Below are 19,954 nucleotides of genomic sequence, written 5' to 3' on the forward strand. Positions count from 1 at the left end.
CCTGCTGCATTAGCAGTCTGCTCCACCCACGTGTCCTCGCGAATCCTCTCTTGCGTGGGCGGAAAGGCTGGCTGTAAACCACACGGAACCAAGAAAGAGTAGAAAAGTAAAGGCAAAGCCAATTCTCAGAGCGCGCGGAGGGCAGACGTGCGGAGGGCAGACGTGCGGAGGGCAGACGTGCGGAGGGCCGAGCCGCTGACAGCACCTTTGTAAAACGGGCGTCCGGTGAGCACGTCCCCTCGGTTAGCGAAGCCGGGCCCCCGGGGGCACAGGGCCTCGTGCTCCTTGGTGCCAGGCCTGGGGCACTCCTCGCACTCGGTGCCCCAGGCTGCCCCGACGGCGCAGCAGCAGGCGTCCATGCGGAACTTCCCGGGCACAGGGTGGACGCATTCGTCTTCATCCCACTTCAGGTAACACTGCTCCATGCGGATGTCTGGCCCGGGAGCAAAAGCACAGCTGAGCTCAAGGGGAAACACTCGGGTAGCCCGGAAACCAAGGGGCTGGTCGGCGCTGGGGACAGGGTAGGGGTGCAGGTCAGAGGGGGGCAGGGTGGGCGGAAGGGGGGGGAATGGGGGCAAGCCCGAGGGAGGGGGGCAGGGGGGGCGGAGGAGGGGGGCAGACTGGAGGGGGGAGGGGCTGGAGGGAAGGGGTCAGGGGGTGGGGTGGGGGAGGGGACAGGCTGGAGGGAGGGGGCAGGCTGGAGGGGGTGGGGCAGGGTGGGGGGGCAGGCTGGAGGGGGCAGACCAGAGGGAGGGGGGCAGGGGGGTGGGGCGGGGGAGGGGCAGGCTGGAGGGAGTGGGGCAGGGTAGGGAGGCAGGGTGGAGGGAGTGGGGCAGGGTGGGGGGGCAGGCTGGAGGGAGTAGGGCAGGGTGGGGGGGCAGGCTGGAGGGGGCAGACCAGAGGGAGGGGGGCGGGGGGTGTGGGGCAGGGGAGGGGGCAGGCCGGAGGGAGGGGGGAAGGGGGGTGGGGTGGGGGAGGGGACAGGCTGGAGGGAGGGGGGCAGGCTGGAGGGGGTGGGGCAGGGTGGGGGGCAGGCCGGAGGGAGTGGGGCAGGGTAGGGGGGCAGGCTGGAGGGGGCAGACCAGAGGGAGGGGGGCAGGGGGTGTGGGGCAGGGGAGGGGGCAGGCCGGAAGGAGGGGGGGAGGGGGGGTGGGATGGGGGAGGGGACAGGCTGGAGGGAGGGGGGCAGGCTGGAGGGGGTGGGGCAGGGTGGGAGGGCAGGCCGGAGGGGGCAGGCCTGCTGGAGCCGAGTTGTCTGAGGAGGACAAGGGGGCCCCAGGTGGCCTCGTTCTCACACGAAGCCTCCAGGGAGAAACATGGCTCTCATAGATGACCGATTTCTCCTTGTACTGTGATTTCGATATTGCTTTCTGGTCAGTGGTTTTAGGCAAAGACTCCGATTGTCCAGAGTTGCCTAGAAGTCGGAGGCAGCTCTTAGACGCCAACAGGAAAGGCCCAGCTGTCACCTATTTGCCAGCGTGGTGTAACTACTAAATCGCTCGGCAAAAGAAGATGTCATTCCTGACTCCAAGGTTTTCTACTCCCCCCTCCCCCCCGCCATATTTACCTTTCGCATCGCGGCTTCTGTCCTGGGTTATTTAAACTCTCCCCCTTCAGGGGCAAAACTATATGTTTAAATGTCCCATTTCTCCTGGGACTTTGAAACATACCATCTGGGTTCAGTGCACAGCCCAGGCGAGCCCGGGCCTTCGAGGAGTGACCACAGTCACAAAGTAACGTAAAAAAAGGGCGTTCTATAACCCACAGGCTCACCTGTCAGCTAAAACCGTTTTTGGTCAAACTACAGTCACACACTTAGCTGTTTAGTCAAAAACATGGACAATGAGTTCAGAAAAGGCTTTCCTTAATCAAACAGCCAAAGTTTCTTTTGGCAAGAACTCTTTAGAATGTGACATCCCTTCCTCAAGCTGATATCTATTTAAGAGAGGAAAAGCGGTCCTTAATGGAAAATGTAAATATAAACAAATTAATATGATTATTTTAGTTACTGCTAATCCTAACTCTTTCAAGTTCTCAAAACTAAGATCTAGTTCAGCAACTGCTTTCAGCCTAGTTACATGTTGCCAAGTAGCATAATTTAAAAATTCAGTTTTTTTTTTTTTTTTAAATAACTGCATTAAATTTGCATTTGGCTTGGTAGACTGACTACAGGGCTCCACAGCGGGTCACCTGGGCTACGTATCTGCATTAACCCAACCCCAGAAGTCACATTCCTTGCCAGTGTGAGGTGCGACAACTAAGAAATCTCGTTATCACATAACCGAACTGTATGGTGTTTCAAACTTTTTCTTCGTACCCACGCTTTTAAAGAACACTAATATATTCAAATGCTTTAAAGATATCTGAGTGAATAACTAACATTGCTCACACTTTGTTTACAAATTTAAATTTAAATGCACGCTTCTGCAAACTAAACGTTTACTGCTTCATGCCATACTGGAAAAATGCATCTCTTAAGTAAATGAAAAAAATGTTCTTTAGGTACAAAATAGAATTAATAGAAGTTCCTTTTTCAATCATGACATTCAAGTTCAGTCAAACACAGCCCTGATAAAGAACATTTCTATGACTTGCCATTCCTGTAATACACTGCTAAGGGGAAAAGCGTCCTCATTTTTGATCTTTAGAAAATAAAGAATTAAGAAAACAAACTCTACAGAGCTTACAGAAGACCAGGCTTAGTCAGCATTTGCAAACAGAAATCCAGCAAGCCCTCTGCCCAGGGTGTTCCAGCTATTATGGCTGGTAAATGTTAACTTCTCACGAACTAGTCTTCAGCTTCTCTTACACGTTAAAAACAGAGTTCCCTTCCTTCCCTTATTCCATTCGCCTGGTGTGAAACGCTGTCTCTGCCTAATGCATCTGATGAAACAAATTGCCACGTTTGAGGTAAATTCTTACGTGGCACCAATTTTCAGTATGAAACAGAAACTACTTCATTTAAACACATTTACTTTAAAAATATCCTCCAGCATTTCCCCCCAAAGGTCTCTTTTGAAGCAAGTCTCCCGGGCTGCAGACCCAGTGGCTTCGGTTTGGAGACGACCCAAAGGACAAGAAAAGGCTTTGGGTGGCTTCGGCCCCGGCTGCAGGGGTGGGGGGCGCAGCTCTTACCCAGACACACGCGGCCTGAGCCGTCCAGCGTCAGGCCCTCGGGACACTCGCAGCGAAAGGATCCTTTGCTGTTGACACAGCGCCCGTTCGGGCAGACGCCGGGGAACACCTCACACTCGTTCACGTCTGTGGGGACGCAGGGCACCAGAGGGTAAAGACGTTACACATGGGGAAACCAGCGCCATCCTACTCCCTCTATAGCACAGGCAACCTGCAACCCCGCGTGGATTTGCAATTTGAGTTAAGAGGCAGGACCGGGCAACCACCGGCCACCAGTGTCCCTAAGCCTCGGCCACTAGAATGACTGTGGCCTTGTGCATCCCTAAGACCAGGCCGGCCGGCGCCTCTGCCAGCTGTCCGGGGCCGTCACAGCCAGCGACGTCCCATGGCAGCTTACCCAACTGGGGGAAGACCGGAAGTGGGAAGCTCCCAGCTGCTTCCAAAGAGTATTGTTCTAAGGCTTTTGTTTTATTATTATAATGAGGTTTTGAAATTTCAAGATTTTTTTTTTAAATGCTAAATATCCTCAAAGTTTCAGAATGAGGGTAGGTCATTGATACATTGTCCTAAAGATTTACAAATATACTCACCTTCACATGTAACACCTTTAATCCTGGCAAACCCTCTTGGGCAAGCAGTATCTGTGAGGACAAAAGGAAGTGTTTTGCTCCATTGTCAGATAAAATGCACCTGTCTTAAAAAGCCCCTGCATCCCCCAAAATGGAATCTCAACTGAATTAAAGAACAATGGACAGCTGGGGGTAGGGATGTCAGTTGGCTCCCTTTAAATTCAGCATCGTACAGGACATGCTATGGGAATTCCCTCGGTGCTTATGGAGATTTTCATATTTCCCCCTTGATCGTTCCTTTTTGGGCTCACGTTAGCAGCTGAATTACATGTAATCAAATGAAAGGTCTGCAGGGAAGAGAGCCATTGTGTCGTACTGAGACATATCCGGACAAGGACTCCGGAGTATGCTCGTGGGGAAAACCTTCAGCAGCTCCACTTAGAGTAACGAGACCAGCTAAGTGTGCAACTCAAGGCGTGACTTGGGTTGAACGAATGCACACAACCTTGCACGGGCCGAGTGAGCCTGTGGCCACCGTGGGAACGCACGGTGACACGGGTACCCGGGGGACGGCCCCAGCCCGGCTCCTACCCAGCTCGCAGCGTTCGCAGGGGCTCCCCCAGGCCGCCCCCAGGGTCGCGCAGCACTCAGACTTCAGGGTGGCCCCGTTGATATTCACTTCGCAGCGGTTGTCCTGGATGTTGAGCCAGCAGGTCCCTTTCAGGCTGTCTGGAAGGGAACAGAGGGGTGGGGGAGCTTGCATCGCTGGGGACAATTCCACTCGGCTGTGGTGGCCCGAGGCATGTGTCGTGGTACAAAAGAAACGAAAAGGCTGGTTTTTACCACTGAATGCAGTTACACGTTCACACACCTGAATGCGGCATCTACACAGATGTCAACTCAGTGTAATTCCACAGACACCCAACTGGGCGCGGCGATTCACACTGCTAGCACTGCGCCCATTAGATACGCTGGGTGCCCACGCTACTGCTCGAGATTTCTGCTGGTACTCTGAAACTTGTTACAAAAAATAAGTTGGTGCGGTACAGTGAAATAACTATCACTTATGTGGGAAAATACTCAAAGGTCTCTCTCTTTTCATAAATGCTTTGATATTTAAAATTTTAGCAAGTAAATTCCTCCAAATAATCACCTCTCCGCCAAATAAACCAGACACAATTTCTACTCAATTATAGAGAAACTAGTATTTCTTCAACTGAAGATAATTATTCGATGAGATTTGAAAAAGACCCTAAAAATCAAAGAAGGAAATAAGAATTATCTATAAAACCACAGTGTTAATATTTTGATGTATATTCTTTTCAGACATTTGCCTATGCATATATATGCATATGTTTATCTTTAAAAAGTAACCCATGCTTATAATAAACTACATTTAGAGAAGCACCAAGAAGATACAAAAATTACCTGTAGTTCTGCAGCCAGAGGACTAGGGAAAGGCTTAACAACAGGTACAAGAAATCACCTGTAATGCAGACACCTGCACACACCTGTTCCTAGTTATCCTGAGTATGTCTCCACAACAAATTTAAGTTCTTCCTTTTGAGTAGTAGAGTAGCCAGTAAAAGTACCAGGCACTGTAACAATTTTACTCCATGTGACTTAAAGGGAATAATGAGCAGTTACTTACATCTCTTGGCAACATAGTACCAAGTTTTTCAAATAAACAAAATGAGTTAATGACTGTCAACTGATTTTGTAACACTGACAGGCATTTCCCCTGCAGAATTGTCCGGTGTATAGTATCACCCAGGGGGTAACCTGAGTCTCTGGACGTATGGCCCAGGAATATGCATTTTACAAGCTCCTCAGGCATTCCTGATGCAGAGGTTCAGTGAAACACAATTTAACAAACCTTAACAGCAGATTTTGGTCCACAGACCTACATAGCAATAAAGAAAAGGCAACTTGCTATGGTATTAATTTTAAAACTCATTTAATGATAACTGCAGATAAACCGTTGCTGCTAAATCCAACAATAAAAATGAAACCAAAGCACAACACAGAGGGGGCGTTTCAGTGAAAACTGTCACATCCAGGCTGGGAGAAGGTGCAGGCTCGGCTTCCCAGGGGGATGCAGCAGCAGGTAAGAGGAAGCCATTACAGCCTGACTCACAAATATTTACCCCTGCAAACGAGGTTAAAACAAAACAACTCTGTCCTTGACTGAACACTAAACGTTATAGGAAGGAGTGTGGAAATGAGTTGGACTGGCATTTTCTGTTTTGAGATTCAGTTTGAGTAAAAACTACATGGCAATGAAAAGGCTGTTCTATCAGGCCTCAAATTACAGGCTTTATAGGCTAAAATCTGTAAGTTCACAGAAGGAGGAAACAAAGAGATGTTTACATAAGGTTTCTGTGGATTTAAATGGTCTTTCAAGGATTCTGACTAATCAACAATTTGTCACGGTGGTTATAGTCATTTTGCATGATAGAAACTATAACAGTAATTGCTGATACGATTCAGGTAATGCAGAAAAGATTCTAAAGGCTTTCTGAACACTCATTATTTTTTATTTTTAATGCATTATTTTAATAGTAGTAACCAACTCAGGCATCAGTACCAATGTCCCATTTTTTTCTACTATTGCCTCTAAATATCACAAACACTACACTGACTGCTTACCCATGACCATCTCACACTGCCACCACCACCATCCCATTTTCCTAGCCAGAAGTCCCAATCTTGTTCGACAGAGTGACCGTGTGCCCAGCTCCAGGAAATGGATCATAAGGGTCTAAATTCATCACGTCATCCTCCTTCCTTATCAGTGTTGGGGACAGGCAGATGACCAGCTCTGGCCTGTGCAATGTAAGGAAATCTGGGGCAGAGGAGTGGGCCAAACTTTAGGGCAGGATTTCCCTCCCTGAGAAAAGAGAGACTCAAAGAGACAGCCACTCCTTTCTCCCTCCAGCGGTGAGGACTTGGTGCTCGGGGCTTTAAAGGGAAAACGAGAAGAAGACCTGCGGAGAGCCAGGCCTTTAACGGCTGTTGGCCTCTCTCCAGGCTTTGTTTTGTGCAAGAATTAAATACCCTTATTTAAAACACTTTTAGTTGAATATTTTGTTACTTGCAGCTAAATGCCTCCAAATATACCTGACTTCAGAGAACTTCCTACGCTCAAGAGTGTTCACAACCAACACTCCGCATCCTGCCTCAACAGAAGCAATTTCCCATCTCTGCTTGGCTGTAGGTCATGGTTTCCTGATAGCTTGCAAAATACTGGTAGATATACAAATATATTTATGGTAGGTTGAATTATCTGTGTACTAATTTATTTACTTGTCAGAATGAGCCTGTGGGTTATGTATGGTTTGCAGATGAGAAAACTGAGGCACATAAAGGTCAACTAATTGACCCAAGGTCACCCAGCAAGTATGGGGTCAGAATCAAGATTCGAACCCATGTAGCCGGGTTCCAGGGCCCTCACCCTCCCTGATGCCAGGCTTCTCTAGGAGGGTAATGTAGCAACACTTAAACTTTACAAAGTCCACTGATACATGCGTGGGTCACACACATATCCATACCCAAACATTATCTGGCCATCACTACCCACCACTAGGACTGGGGAGTGGGGGGGCTGGGGAAGGGCTGTATTATGAGCCTGACCGATGGGAGATTTATATTATCAGCTAAAGTGACAGGTGAGGAGAGACCTTAGGGGAATGAAACAAGGAAACCCAAGTGAAGAACATTTCCAGCCAAAGAGATCAAGTACAAAGGACCTGAGATAATCACGTGCTTGATATGAATGAGCAAGAAGTAGGCCAGACCGGCTCGAGGGCAGTGAGTGGGAGACAGAACAGCAGCAGACAAGGATCAAGCCAGAGCTACAGCAGTGGGTCACAGAGGTCTTGGAAAGGACTTCAGCTTTTACCCCCAGTGAGTTCAGAAGCCAAGGTCTTTTAGACAAGGAACGACATGCACTGACTTCCAATTTCAAGGGATTACTTGGTGAGAATGTGGAAAAACAGAACGTTGTGTGGCAAGTATGGAAAAAAAAAGTTAAGATAAAGGCTACTGAGATAATCAAGAAAAGATATAATGGGAGCTTGGATTGGGGGTTACTGGTGGTGGTGAACAGTGGTTGAAGATGATGACCTGCAAGCAGAATCAAAAGGATGTGCTGATACACCGAAGGTGGAGCTCGAGAGAAAGGGATCCAGGATGACTCCAGGGATTCTGGAAGTGGCAGAACGGCATTGCCACTGGCTAGGATGGAAATGACACCAGAACACTGGGGTTAATGAGGGAAGATGGAAAATTGGTTTTAGACACGGGACATCTGAGACGTCTATCAGACACTGCATTAGAAACAGTGAGCAAAGAACTGGAAAGACAAGTCTGGAATTGGGGAAGAAGATAAAGATGGAGTGCGAGTGTTGGAGCTCACCCAACAAGCAAATGTGGGCAGAGAAGCAAAGGGGTTGAGGACTGATGCCTGGGGCGCTTCTTGTTGGAAGGTAGGAGGATAAGAAAGGCCTGGCAAAGAAAACCAAGAAGAGGGTCCAGAAAAATAATAGGAGAAGAAGATGGCTGTGCTGGGAGGGCTGAAATGAAGACCTGAGAAAGGGAGTGTGATGGACAATGCCTTGCAGCGCTACCAGGCTGACAGGAGGAGTGAGGCGAGACCCTGGTCTGGCAGGGAGGTCACTGGTTCCTGTGCGAGCTCACACACCATGGGGGGTGCAGCCCCAAGCCCCAGGGAGCGCGCTCTGCAGAAGGCAGCATCAGCTGGCCAGAGCGGTGCAAGGCAGGGGAGGTCAACCAAACTTACTTTTCTATCATATGTAGCCATTTTTCAATCAGAGTACAGTAGTCTTTTAAGGCAGTTTGTAAACAGTTTAAGGTTAATTTATGCTTTGGAAGTTTGAAGAATAGATTCTCAATCCCTAAATGTTCTTAGTATCAAAAAAACCCCCTCACATATGATCTAACCATTTAAAATTAGTAATCACATCAGGGAATTTTTATTCAGTTCTGAATTTATTCAGTTGGACCCCGTGCAAGAGCATTTTGCAGGCTAGCCACTGATCAGAGTCACTGGAAGTCCCACCTAAAAAAATACATTCATAATTTCTTCCTATCTGTGTTTTAGGATTAAAAATTGTTTAAATATTGTATCTGCTTTTTTCATTAAAAACTATGATTTTTTAATGAAAAAAGCAGATATGTTTAAACAATTTTAAATGTTAGGTAAGTTTCTCTCTGAGGAACTCTAGGCTAGGATATTCAAAATTGATCATAATGAATGAAAAACACTTAACACTCTGGCTGAGAAAAATATGGTGATGTTTAGTTGCCTAACACAATGATTTGGGGGTAACAGGTCTCTGTTAATTTTTTACTCATAAAGGCCAAAATAATAGGCGTCTATGATGAAGCTAAAATGAAGCCATCTTTAGTGCCCGAGTGGCACACAGATTTAGTTTTCTGAGATGCTGATCGACTAATGCTGAATTCATGTCCTTTGCATAATAAAGTGACTCCATCTCAGCTGGAAATTGTGGCTTAGCAGGAATATTTCTGCCTTGCCCAATCCAATCCACCCCTCCACCCCCCCACCTCCTCTGGGATTCTATAAGAAAAAAAGTAATGCTCAGTTTCTTTCCTAATACGGAGAACTGAGCAGGGCTCAGATTTCACCAGCTGTATGGAGCTCACTGGGAGATGAAGGGCTGGCATTTCCAAAGACAAGGTTTTCATTGATAACTCCGATTTGGTCATTTCTCGCCATATAACAAACAGTACTTTCGCATCCAGTTTAATATGAGTAACACCAGGCATAAAACTGAAAATACTATCGTCTTGGGCAGCTATTAAACTGAAAATGCATTTTGGTTTAGAAAACAAACAAAAACTGCCTATTGATTTGGCATTGTGTAAAACTGAAATATCTTCATAACTGTCTGAAAAACATATTGAGTTCACCTTAGAGAGGGGTACTAGCTAATGATATGAGCTATAGAATATACCCAGGCAATGGAATCACAGACACTAGAAGCAGGAAAAAACCACAGGGACAGTTTTTCCCTTTACACGTGCTGAACACAGTAAAATGATCGCTCGGACTCTCTCGTCATATCTGTCCTATTGTCATTTCAAGAACTGACCCTGAATGTTTTGAGACCTATTGAAAGATGTTAGCATGGAAGTTTTGAAATCTTTCTCCCAAGAGATTCCTGAGAGCAAGGAAACAATTACATCTCTTCCTTGGAGCTTATTGATTTATGATAGCTGGGTGAAAGAAAAAAAGTAATACATTTCCTCTATATGCTTTAAGTTTAAGATCTTCAAATTCTTGTCTTAAGTGAATCCAAATTCCACTCCATTTTTGTTTACCAGAGCAGGGTTGTTTGTAAGAACTAGGCAGCTGGTGTTTCATCGTATTTGAATGCCTTATACAAACGGATATCCATGTGTGTGTGGCATGGAAATGCATATAACTTATACCATACTCTATCTACTTATACGCAAGAAACACTTTCTAGAATCCAGCAAAATTCAAGAGGCTGCCTAATTTGTGCTGTCGTGTTTTACTCTGATCTTGAGAGCGAGAGAAAAAGAATGCAGCTCCTAATGATTAGTTTCGGGCAACCTTAGCACTGTGTCTGAGTCTTACCAATGCAGATCAGCCCTGTTGAGCTGAGCTTGCTGCCAGGCGAACATTCACAGTGGAAAGACCCAAGGTTGTTTCTGCAGGCTCCGTTGACACATGGGTTGCTCTCACATTCATTCACATCTACGATCCAGAAGGAAAAGATCCTGTTAGAACTTCCATGCCTTTCTGGAAAATATTATTTCAGCAAGCCAAGCTATGCCAGAATGTCTTGGCAACTTGGCTCTTGGAATTTTAACATGGATCCATGAGGCATGAAGTGAATGGGGAATGGAGACGTGCGTTTCACAGAGTGGAAATACATCATGCAGCTGGTGACTCAGGAGGACGACGGAATCAGTTGATGCTGAAAGAGGTCAGCACGTGAACCTTCAATACGTTACTATAACTCTACGTAAATTGGATTAATCCCCCCCATAATAAGATGTAATTGTCCCATGGGAAGTTCAAATTGTGATTCCATGGAAAGCAAAATATTCCCAGGCTCCAAATGCTGTACACAAACAAAGGTTGACTGTCATTTATGGCTGGGTGATGCTTTGGAGGAATTAAGAAAGCCTTGTTAGAAACAAAATATCACAATGCTGGCTTTAATTGCAAAGTCCTGGATACAAATCAGAAAATAAGGACTGAAACCTTAATACTTAACAGGTACAGCATTCTTCTCCAGTCCCTATCTCCTATCCTTTTTCTCAAGCCTGTTTTTTTTTGGCATGGGCAGGTTCTGGGAATCGAACCCGGGTCTCTGGCATGGCAGGCAAGACTTCTGCTACTGTGCCACCACTGCACCGCTCTTTAGCCTGTTCATTTTTACATGTTGAATCTAGCGAGTTTTTTAAAGTAGTTAAATAGCTCACAACAATCATTAATCTGGTTTGGGTCCTAAATTGAATCATATACCACAATCCAAATACTTCCTGTGACAGTCAGAAGTAAACAGAATTAGTGCATGCATGTGTTCTCAAGCGGTGGCTAAAGAAAAATGGCAAGCTTGTAAAGTCAAATAGTTTAACACATGAGCTAATTAAAAATAAATATAAGTGTCAGTTAAACTACTAGCAACAATATCAAAGAAGGACTTTCAATATAAATTCAACCACTTGGTTTAAAGAAGTAGCATACAGATTTCTTTTTCTACTTGGCTAATTATCTGAAACAGGTCAACATACTTCAAAACACTTTATGTTGAACACTGGGCTTTCTAAGTTCACCAGAATACTTTTTTTCTAAACGTTTCTTTGATTCTAATATAAAACACCTTACTATACTGAAGAAAGGCGTGCAGACAAACAATTAACTGGAAGACTAATGATTACTCTGCAATGCCTTTAAGTCAAACATAAACTGAAGTGGTCCTGAAAGGGCAGGCGGGGTAGATTTTTAAGTCAGTGAACTTGAAATGCAAATGTAAAAATTGCTGGGGGAAACAAGTCTGTTCTTTCTTTGGCATTTCAAAATTACTAAGGAAGGAGCCAGGTACTAATTTAACTATTGAAATAGAAATTGTTTGAGGAATATGGGTGCATCTCTCTCTCCAGTTGATGTAGCAAGAAGGCCTCTTCAAAGAAAAAAAGATTAAGCACAGGTTTTGTAAATATAGCACAGATTTGGAATGAAAACGTTTATTCCAGAGCATTCCAATTCTTACAATAAAAACACAGTCAAAAAGGGAAGCAGATAACTAATTTGAGGACAGACTGTATAACATTCCCCTATTTATTTCATTTGTAAGAAGCCCAATAAAAGAAAGATGTTAATTAACATTATGTAAGTATATTTTAAAACCCCTATTTCAAATTAAGGAATTATGAATTCAAAAGCTATAAACTCAGGCAATGACAGCTATAAATATCAACTGTTTAGTTTTTCTTTAAATACAATGTTTTTATGTTATAATGTCATGGAACCAGGAATTGAAACAGTTCACTGTACATTCCTGGAAATAAACTTCAAAGCACATCTGGTTTACATTTAACTACTTATGTCACTGGAAACACACTCTAAACCACACTGCTTGCTGTAAAAATTTCAACTTTCACAGACTCTCAGGGCTCAAACAAAAGAAGTAAACTAAGTTCTTTGTAACTTCAGTCTGAAATATCAGAGGAACTTTATTATTACTGCTATTTATTAGATATTTAAAAATAGCCCTTTGGAAACATGAATAACAAACTCAGTGAATATAGCAAAAAAACAGAGAGAGTTTGCAACGAATCTGCTAATAATTCCCTGTCTTGTCTCTGGAAATTAGTTTATAGAGAATAGGATGAAGAGAACAACTGCCTCGGAAGAGGCAGAAAAATTTATGTATGAATGCAGTGGGGGAAATAAGGAAGACACTCCAGGAAAAAAAGTTTCGTGGCTTTGGGTGTATCTTTTTGTAAAACACTTGAGAAAGTGCAAATAATTTAACAGTGGGAAGAAAATGTAGAAACAATAGTTATTTGGTTAGGTTTCCCAGGATAAACCATTTGTATTTCCACCAGTATCGGGAGGCTGGTGCCAAGATATTTTTATATCAATTCTTTATTTATATAACTTGAGACTCTTCCCTAAGAATGACAGCTAGAAAATATTTTTTTGTATTGAAAAAAAAGGGGGGAGGCTCAAATTTATCACTTTTTGACAAAATTGGTGCAGGTCATGCTTTCTAGCCCTGTCGCCTGATTTGGTATTTATGTGCCTTTGTCCTTGGTCCTGGATTCTTATAAAATCACGATGCCTATGGAGTCATATTTATACCTTTGAATACGATTCACTCCTGCTCCTCTTCCTGTGTTCACTTCAGCGCGTGAGCCCTTGTCATAGTACTCTGGCTTTCAGTATCTTTTAACTCCAATCTTAGTTGTCAAAATGGAGAGGCATGCTATACACAATCACTGACAGCTCAGCATGCAACCAGACTGAGCCCAAGACTCAGCTTCCCATCTGAGTGTTCTCGCAACAACAGGGCCAGAGTCACTGTCACTGCGAAGGGGACACCAGTCCTCAGTCTCAGCTTTGCATCAAGCCCAGTGAGAGCCTAAGCTGTTTGTTCTGTCAGTTTCCTGAAAGCTAATAGAAGCTTATCCGCCAGCAGATAACAGAAAGTTGGGAATAAGGGAAAAGAATCAACTCTTGAAACCCTTTCTCTCCCCCCAAATTACAGAAAAAACATGGGTAGAGCACTGTCATGGCCAGGTTCATGTGTCAACTTGGCCAGGTGGTGGTACCTGTTTATCTGGTTGGGCAAGTGCTGGCCTGTCTGTTGAGATGAGGACATTTCATGGAATTAAATCATGATCACGTCAGCTGCATCCACAGCTGATTCCATTTGTGATCAGCCAAGGGGAGAGTCTTCTGCAATAAGTGATGCTTAATCTAATCACTGGAAGACTTTAAGGAGGACTCAGAAGAGGCAGGTTCTATTCCTGCTTCGGCTGGCGAGCCTCTCCTGTAGGTTCGTCCAGACCCTCCATCGGAATCGTTGGCTTCACAGCCTGCCCTGCAGATTTTGGACTCTACGTTCCCATGATCATGTGAGACACTTTTATAAATTTTATATTTACGAATATATCTTGCTGATTCTGCTTCTCTAGAGAACCCTAACTCATACAAACAGGTTTCCACAAAGTTCGTTTCTCAGAGCAATGCTGATGAGTAACAGGTGTGGGAGGTGGGGCTGGAAGAGCTTGCTAGAAAACTGAGTTGGATGCACTTGAGAAGCTTAAGGTGGATGATAACGAGAGCCCTCATTCCCTAAACACAAAACTATTGCAAACTCTAGTGTGTGCCCGTGGCCCGTCTACCTAGAAGAGCCTCAAGTGCTCTAACTGGGTTGCCAGTTCACACTCCTCTCTGGGGAGTTCTAGCAAAGGCGGTGGGCCGGGGGTGAGCAGGGAACACAGCAAGGTTTAGAAAAACCTGGGTTTTAGGTAGAGGTTTTTTCTTTCCTTTCTTTTTAATTTTCTTTTCCTTCCAGCTAACTACTGTTTTTCAGTGGTCCTTCCAATTCCATGCAAACGGAAACACAGTTTTCATTTCACCAACTTCAACTGAACCATTTGTGTTCACTGGTCTCAGCGCATTTCAGGGATGCTTTGAAGTTAAACAGCAAGATGCAGAGAGAATGCTGAAATCTCTGCATAATATTAGTGCAGTGTTCTTTCGGCTGCAGGTTTACAAAGAAACACATGTCTTGACAGATAAGGAAGCAGCTTTTCACTATAAGTAAACATGAAATCTTTATATAATTACTACCCAAAAGGAGTTACTAGATTTCAGAATGTCACGGGACACATCTATAGCCCCCTCCAAATAGGAAATTCAAGTCTGTCTAAACCCTCTCCAAACTTAAACGGGCCCAATGACTAGGAATCAGAACAGACTACTCCAAAACACAGCAATTAGATCAAAATATAAAAACTTAATTGGATTCAATCATCCCATAGCTGCATCTCACTGACCATGAAAACTTCCCTAAGCACCTAACTTGTTCAAGTAACTTTCACTGCAGAAAAACCTGGTAAAAAGAGAAGAAAGAGGAGTTTGGTGGTGGTGTTTTCAATGCTGGCCTATAACCTATAAATCCAAATGATGAGTTTTAGATCATCAAGTGGAAATGACAATTTTCTTAGACTTTGAATTTGAATAAAGTGAGCACCCTTTTCAGACCCAAAATATTTTGTGGGTCATAGAAATAAAATGCTAAGGAGCTGATTCTGTGATTACTGTGGGAGCCCAACAGTCGGCGATTTTACAAAGAGGGAAAACAAAACGAACAAACAAAATCCTGACATTTAATCTATTTATTTATTTATTTTTGCATGGGTAGGCTCTGGGAATTGAACCCCGGTCTCCAGCTCAGCAGGCGAGAACTCTTGCCCCTGAGCCACGGTTGCACCATGACATTTTATTTTAGTAAGGGAAGTGATATGGTTTCTTCCCCTTTCTTTTTTAACTTCAGAATATATGCTCCAATGTCTGCTGATGTTTTTATCTGAGCGGATCAAAGTTGATGGTGCCTGTCAACTGGACTAGGTGCAAGCTATTTCCAAAACTGCAGATTAGCCAGAAGAGATCACAAAATCAGGAGACTATTCAAATGGTCACTCTTCTGACAGTACTGTTCCGTCAGTGGAAATGGCCCGGATGCCTATCTGAGGGGTTACCATCTACAAACTAAGGCGACAGAGCAGCTCTCACCTTCACACGTCTCTGTCTCAGTCCTGAACACATAGCCAGGGGGGCACGTGCAGCTGTAGCTTCCAGGCGTGTTCCTGCACAGTCCGTTGTCACAAAGCAGTCTGTTGACCAGGCACTCATCAATGTCTGAAACAAACCATCAGAAGAGAGCAGATCTTCATGTCTAAATGCAGATTACGGTGCCTGGCAATGCTTTATTTTTGATGTTCGTTTTCTCCCTTATCCCTCTCTCTGACCCTTAGCAGTTAGTCTCTCTCTATCTGCATTACATTCCTCTTATTGCAGGAAAGATACAGATATTAGGTTTTATTCATATGGGAGATTCTTAAGTTGGTGGCTACTTCTAAGAGGTTCTGAAGTCCCTGGGAAGTATGGATAGTTCAGGAAGGCAGGTTACTCTTTCGTTCTTCATTTGCTTATAGTCCTGTACTGATATTATATTAGATACATTTCAAAGCACTGATGAAATGTATTAAAAGTTTTCACTCATTTGCCTGTAATAATACAGGCTTGTTTATATATAATGCAAGTAACAGACCCTGAAGGCAGATGGTATTTCTTTTTACTTTTTTCTGATTAAAATTCTAGTAAAGACTGCCTTAAATGGCAATTACAAGGTAGTCACAGAACATAACATTCCAGCATGTTTTTACTCTCAGTAACGTTTAGCTATTAGTGGAAAAGTATGATGTATTTTGTATTTTCCTTTTGCATTCTAGAGAATATCATCTATACCTCAAGGTTAAGAAGTTTACGTTGAATTTTATCTTCACAGTCACACTCATCTTTTGCAAATGTAGTCAGTGACAGAAAGAAATAAAATTTGCAGTTTGGGGTGAAGAGTTTGCCTTATTTAAGTTTGTATTTTAGTCATGTGGATATCAAATTGATCCCTTATCAAACGATATAATGACATTATGAGCATTTGGAAAACAGATTGGAAAAGCATCTTCTATAATTCCATGACCTCCAAGCAACCACTGTTGACTCGTATCTTATGAGTTTTTTCCCTCTAAATGTGATATTTTTTCTCCAAATCTGAGTCCTGATTTTTTAAAATTATAACATATTTTAATCATTACTTTCCTTTCCCCCATGTTCGTATAATGTTGCATAAAGTGATTTCATCACAATTTGCTTAAACATTTCTCCATTACCAGAATGTGGCTTCATTTTTATATTTTAAACCTAGTTTCCATTTCCATCAAATTCATGAATGCACCCACTTTAGAGTTAAATAGCTCCATGAGCTGTGCTCAGAGTGTAAACTTATCTCCATACTTACCTTTGTTCCCTACTGTCTTGTAAGCTACACTACAAACACTTTAGCTTTCAATAACTTAAAGCTGGCCTATTCTGTAGATTTTTAGAAATGTTTAATAATGTGTGGCTCGTATCAAAATCTATTATATTGCAAATACATACTATTAGTAGAGCTTTATACATCCTTCTGTATGTATGTCTTCCATTCAAAATCAAATGAAATTAATTAACAAAAACCAGTACTTTATCAAGACTTTCTAGAGAAATGTATTTCTTTCTAACTAATAATTTACACATGCTTGTAACATCAGTGATTGTAAAAAATATTGTGCATAATGATGGATCAGATAACACTAGTTCTATAAAAAAGAACTCACTCTGTGAGAAAATCTAGATTCTTTGCAAATTAAGCAACTTCATTTTTTAAAATTTATAAGAACAGAAAACAATGAAGCATTCATTGTCAAACCTCCTCCAGTATCCTCCTCTGCTTCCTTTTGTTAAACATAAATCACATGACTTTTTTCAAACATTCTTTTATAAATTACACAAAGGAAGCTCTCCAATTCAGTTATCTTGTTTATGTATGTAGTAGCAGCTGGCTGTTTTCTTTATGAAGTCAAGTTTTCTCAACTGCAACCCTTTAACACTTTATTTTCTTGACTTACTATTATCCTTATTGCCTCATTTTTTTTTTTTTTTCCTTTTTGGCATGGGCAGGCTCCGGGAATTGAACCCAGGTCTCTGGCATGGCAGGCGAGAATTCTACCACTGGGCCACTGTTGCCTGCCCCCATTAACTCTCCCCCCACCACCCCTGCATGGGCAGGCACTGGGAATCGAAGCCGGGTCTCCTGCATCACAGGCAAGAACTCTGCCACTGAACCACCATTGCACTGCCCCCTACCCCCCCATTAATTTCTGAAGTCAATTTCTTAGTGGAAACTTAGAAGATTAAGAGTATGCATGAAAACAACGGGCCAATAATTGAAATTATGTGTCAGTTCATTTTGGAAAATAATCATTTCAATATTAAATTGTATAATTAAGAAGTGTGTTATGGTGTAATGAATATTTATTTGGTTTCCAATATTTTTATATTTCTGTGCAATCAGAATAAAACAAGTACTTGACGATTTTAAGTATTTTGACTTTCCCTGTATTCCCCCGCAGGAAACAAAATGAAATCGCTTGATCAACCGAACAGGTAACTTACCCACACAGTTTCTTCCAGAGGCATCTGGTTCGTAGCCACTGTTGCAGTTACAACGGTAACTACCACGTAGGTTTTCACAAATTCCGTTGGCACATATGTCGGGATCCAAAGCACACTCATTGATATCTGCATTAAATGTCGAAAGTTCAATGCTCACACATACATTTTATCACTTGTCGGTACATTCAGGTCTAATAAAGACAACTCGACAAATGAAGTGCGTATCTCACTTCGCAAGCCCACAATATGCAAGAAAAAGACATGAAAACAAGGAGTGAGAGAACAGAACTCAGAGAAACAGGACACTTCATTGGTAAGTCACAGGAAAAATGAAGGGAACTGGCAGAAACTTGAGGAATTAAGCCACTTAGAATGACTATATTTATGATAAAATTAATGAAGAAAGTTTATAGGCTGTTGGCACAAAATCCAAAGGAAAACTCAGCTATTGTAATGATCTAAAAAAGACAGAGATTTATTAGCGTGTCCTATATAATTTTATGATCCCTGAAGGCAAGGGATATTTCTATTTCATTATCTTTTTTAGCAGTCAACTAAGTAATATGATACTTAATAAATGTTATTCCTTGTGGATGAACTGGTATTAATGGAGGACAGTTACAAAATGGACGCTTCAGAGGGTGATTTACACAAGCCATGGAATTGACCAGCTCTGTCCCCATGGGAGTGAGGCTTGGTAACCGTGGTTTTGTATGAGCGGCCAGTAGTTTCCGACAGGCAGCTAGTTCTGCAGGAAGGCCACGTGGCAGTGCATGCAAGAAACAGAAAAAGCAAAAATCAAATTTTGGTTACTGGTCTCAAATATTGAGGTTTTCAAGAATTTGGAAGGCCTTCTTAAAATACTATAGAAATGTTAGCCTTTCCATTTTACTCTTGGCAGATCATCCTCATAAAGATTATTTGCTTCTTTACTCTGGTTTCTAATACTTGTTATGATCCCGTATTACTACCAACTAATTTATAATTGGTCTAACCTCTTCTCAAACATGGAATTAGAAATTTACATATGTAATGTGAAGACAGCACCCCACAGTTTTGTTTAAAAAAATAAACCTATTTACATATTGAAATATAAAAGGACTTTAAAATTATGAACACACGTAGTTAAATCTTCAAGATTTCACGTTATAGTTTGTTAACTATAACTACAAATTTTAAAATAAGAAAATCTTAATGAATTTAATTCTTTGACTGCCTAGAAACATCTTAGTATTTTTAGCATATACAGTCTTTAAAAAAATGTTTTTTTAATGTTCTGATTGCGGAGTCCCCCAAGACCAGAGCACTCATTCTTTTTAGGGGTAACACCTTCACAATTCAGTTTTAGCATAGCTGCTATTGGGGGTTTCTCTGCGGTTCAGCTGGCGATATTAGATTGGAGAAGTGGTAAGGCAGAAAGCACCCCTTTGATACTCGGTTAGCACTAATGCAGGTAGGGCACTTTAACTGCATAAACGGAGGATGAGAACTGGGTGTGTAGTGAAAAAAGTTCAGCGCTACGGTGGACATACACAGTCTGAACATTTATTCTTTGGGCAGTGTCTCCTGAACTTGATCTACATCAACTCTTCTAAAGACTATTTTTTAAATCATACTTGCACCATCATTTAATATTTTCTCTTGAAACAGATTATTATTTTTTAATTAAAATACCAACTTGGCCTCTTCTTAAGCAACTGTATCCATGAAATCATGAGTATAATGTGTCCGTGACACTGTTAATGACGGTTAACAGCTAAATGTCTATCCAAGATGGAAGGTGTGCATCTACATACCACCCGGAATCATTCAGCATATAGTTTGTATGCTAGGAGATGATTTATCTTACCATTTTATTCCAACACATTTCCACAACAGCAGTTATCATCATTATTTTCATAATCTTATTATATAGTAATATAGTTGTAAAATTATGAAATACCAG

General features: G+C 42.6%; 1 protein-coding gene across 1 annotated transcript in view; it reads right to left on the bottom strand.

Annotated features, from left to right (window-relative positions):
* FBN2 (fibrillin 2) overlaps positions 1-19,954 on the bottom strand; it is a 260,472-nt gene that overhangs the window by 72,548 nt on the left and 167,970 nt on the right. Inside the window, exons 18-24 of the mRNA XM_077138319.1 lie at positions 18,010-18,135; positions 15,532-15,657; positions 10,351-10,470; positions 4,296-4,433; positions 3,726-3,776; positions 3,136-3,261; positions 206-433 (exon numbers count right to left, since the gene is read on the bottom strand). Coding sequence (XP_076994434.1) covers positions 206-433; positions 3,136-3,261; positions 3,726-3,776; positions 4,296-4,433; positions 10,351-10,470; positions 15,532-15,657; positions 18,010-18,135 — 915 coding nt within the window. The remainder of the gene's footprint in view (positions 1-205; positions 434-3,135; positions 3,262-3,725; positions 3,777-4,295; positions 4,434-10,350; positions 10,471-15,531; positions 15,658-18,009; positions 18,136-19,954) is intronic.

Source organism: Tamandua tetradactyla, chromosome 20 (genome assembly GCF_023851605.1).
Source record: "Tamandua tetradactyla isolate mTamTet1 chromosome 20, mTamTet1.pri, whole genome shotgun sequence".
Classification (NCBI taxonomy): Eukaryota; Metazoa; Chordata; class Mammalia; order Pilosa; family Myrmecophagidae; genus Tamandua; species Tamandua tetradactyla.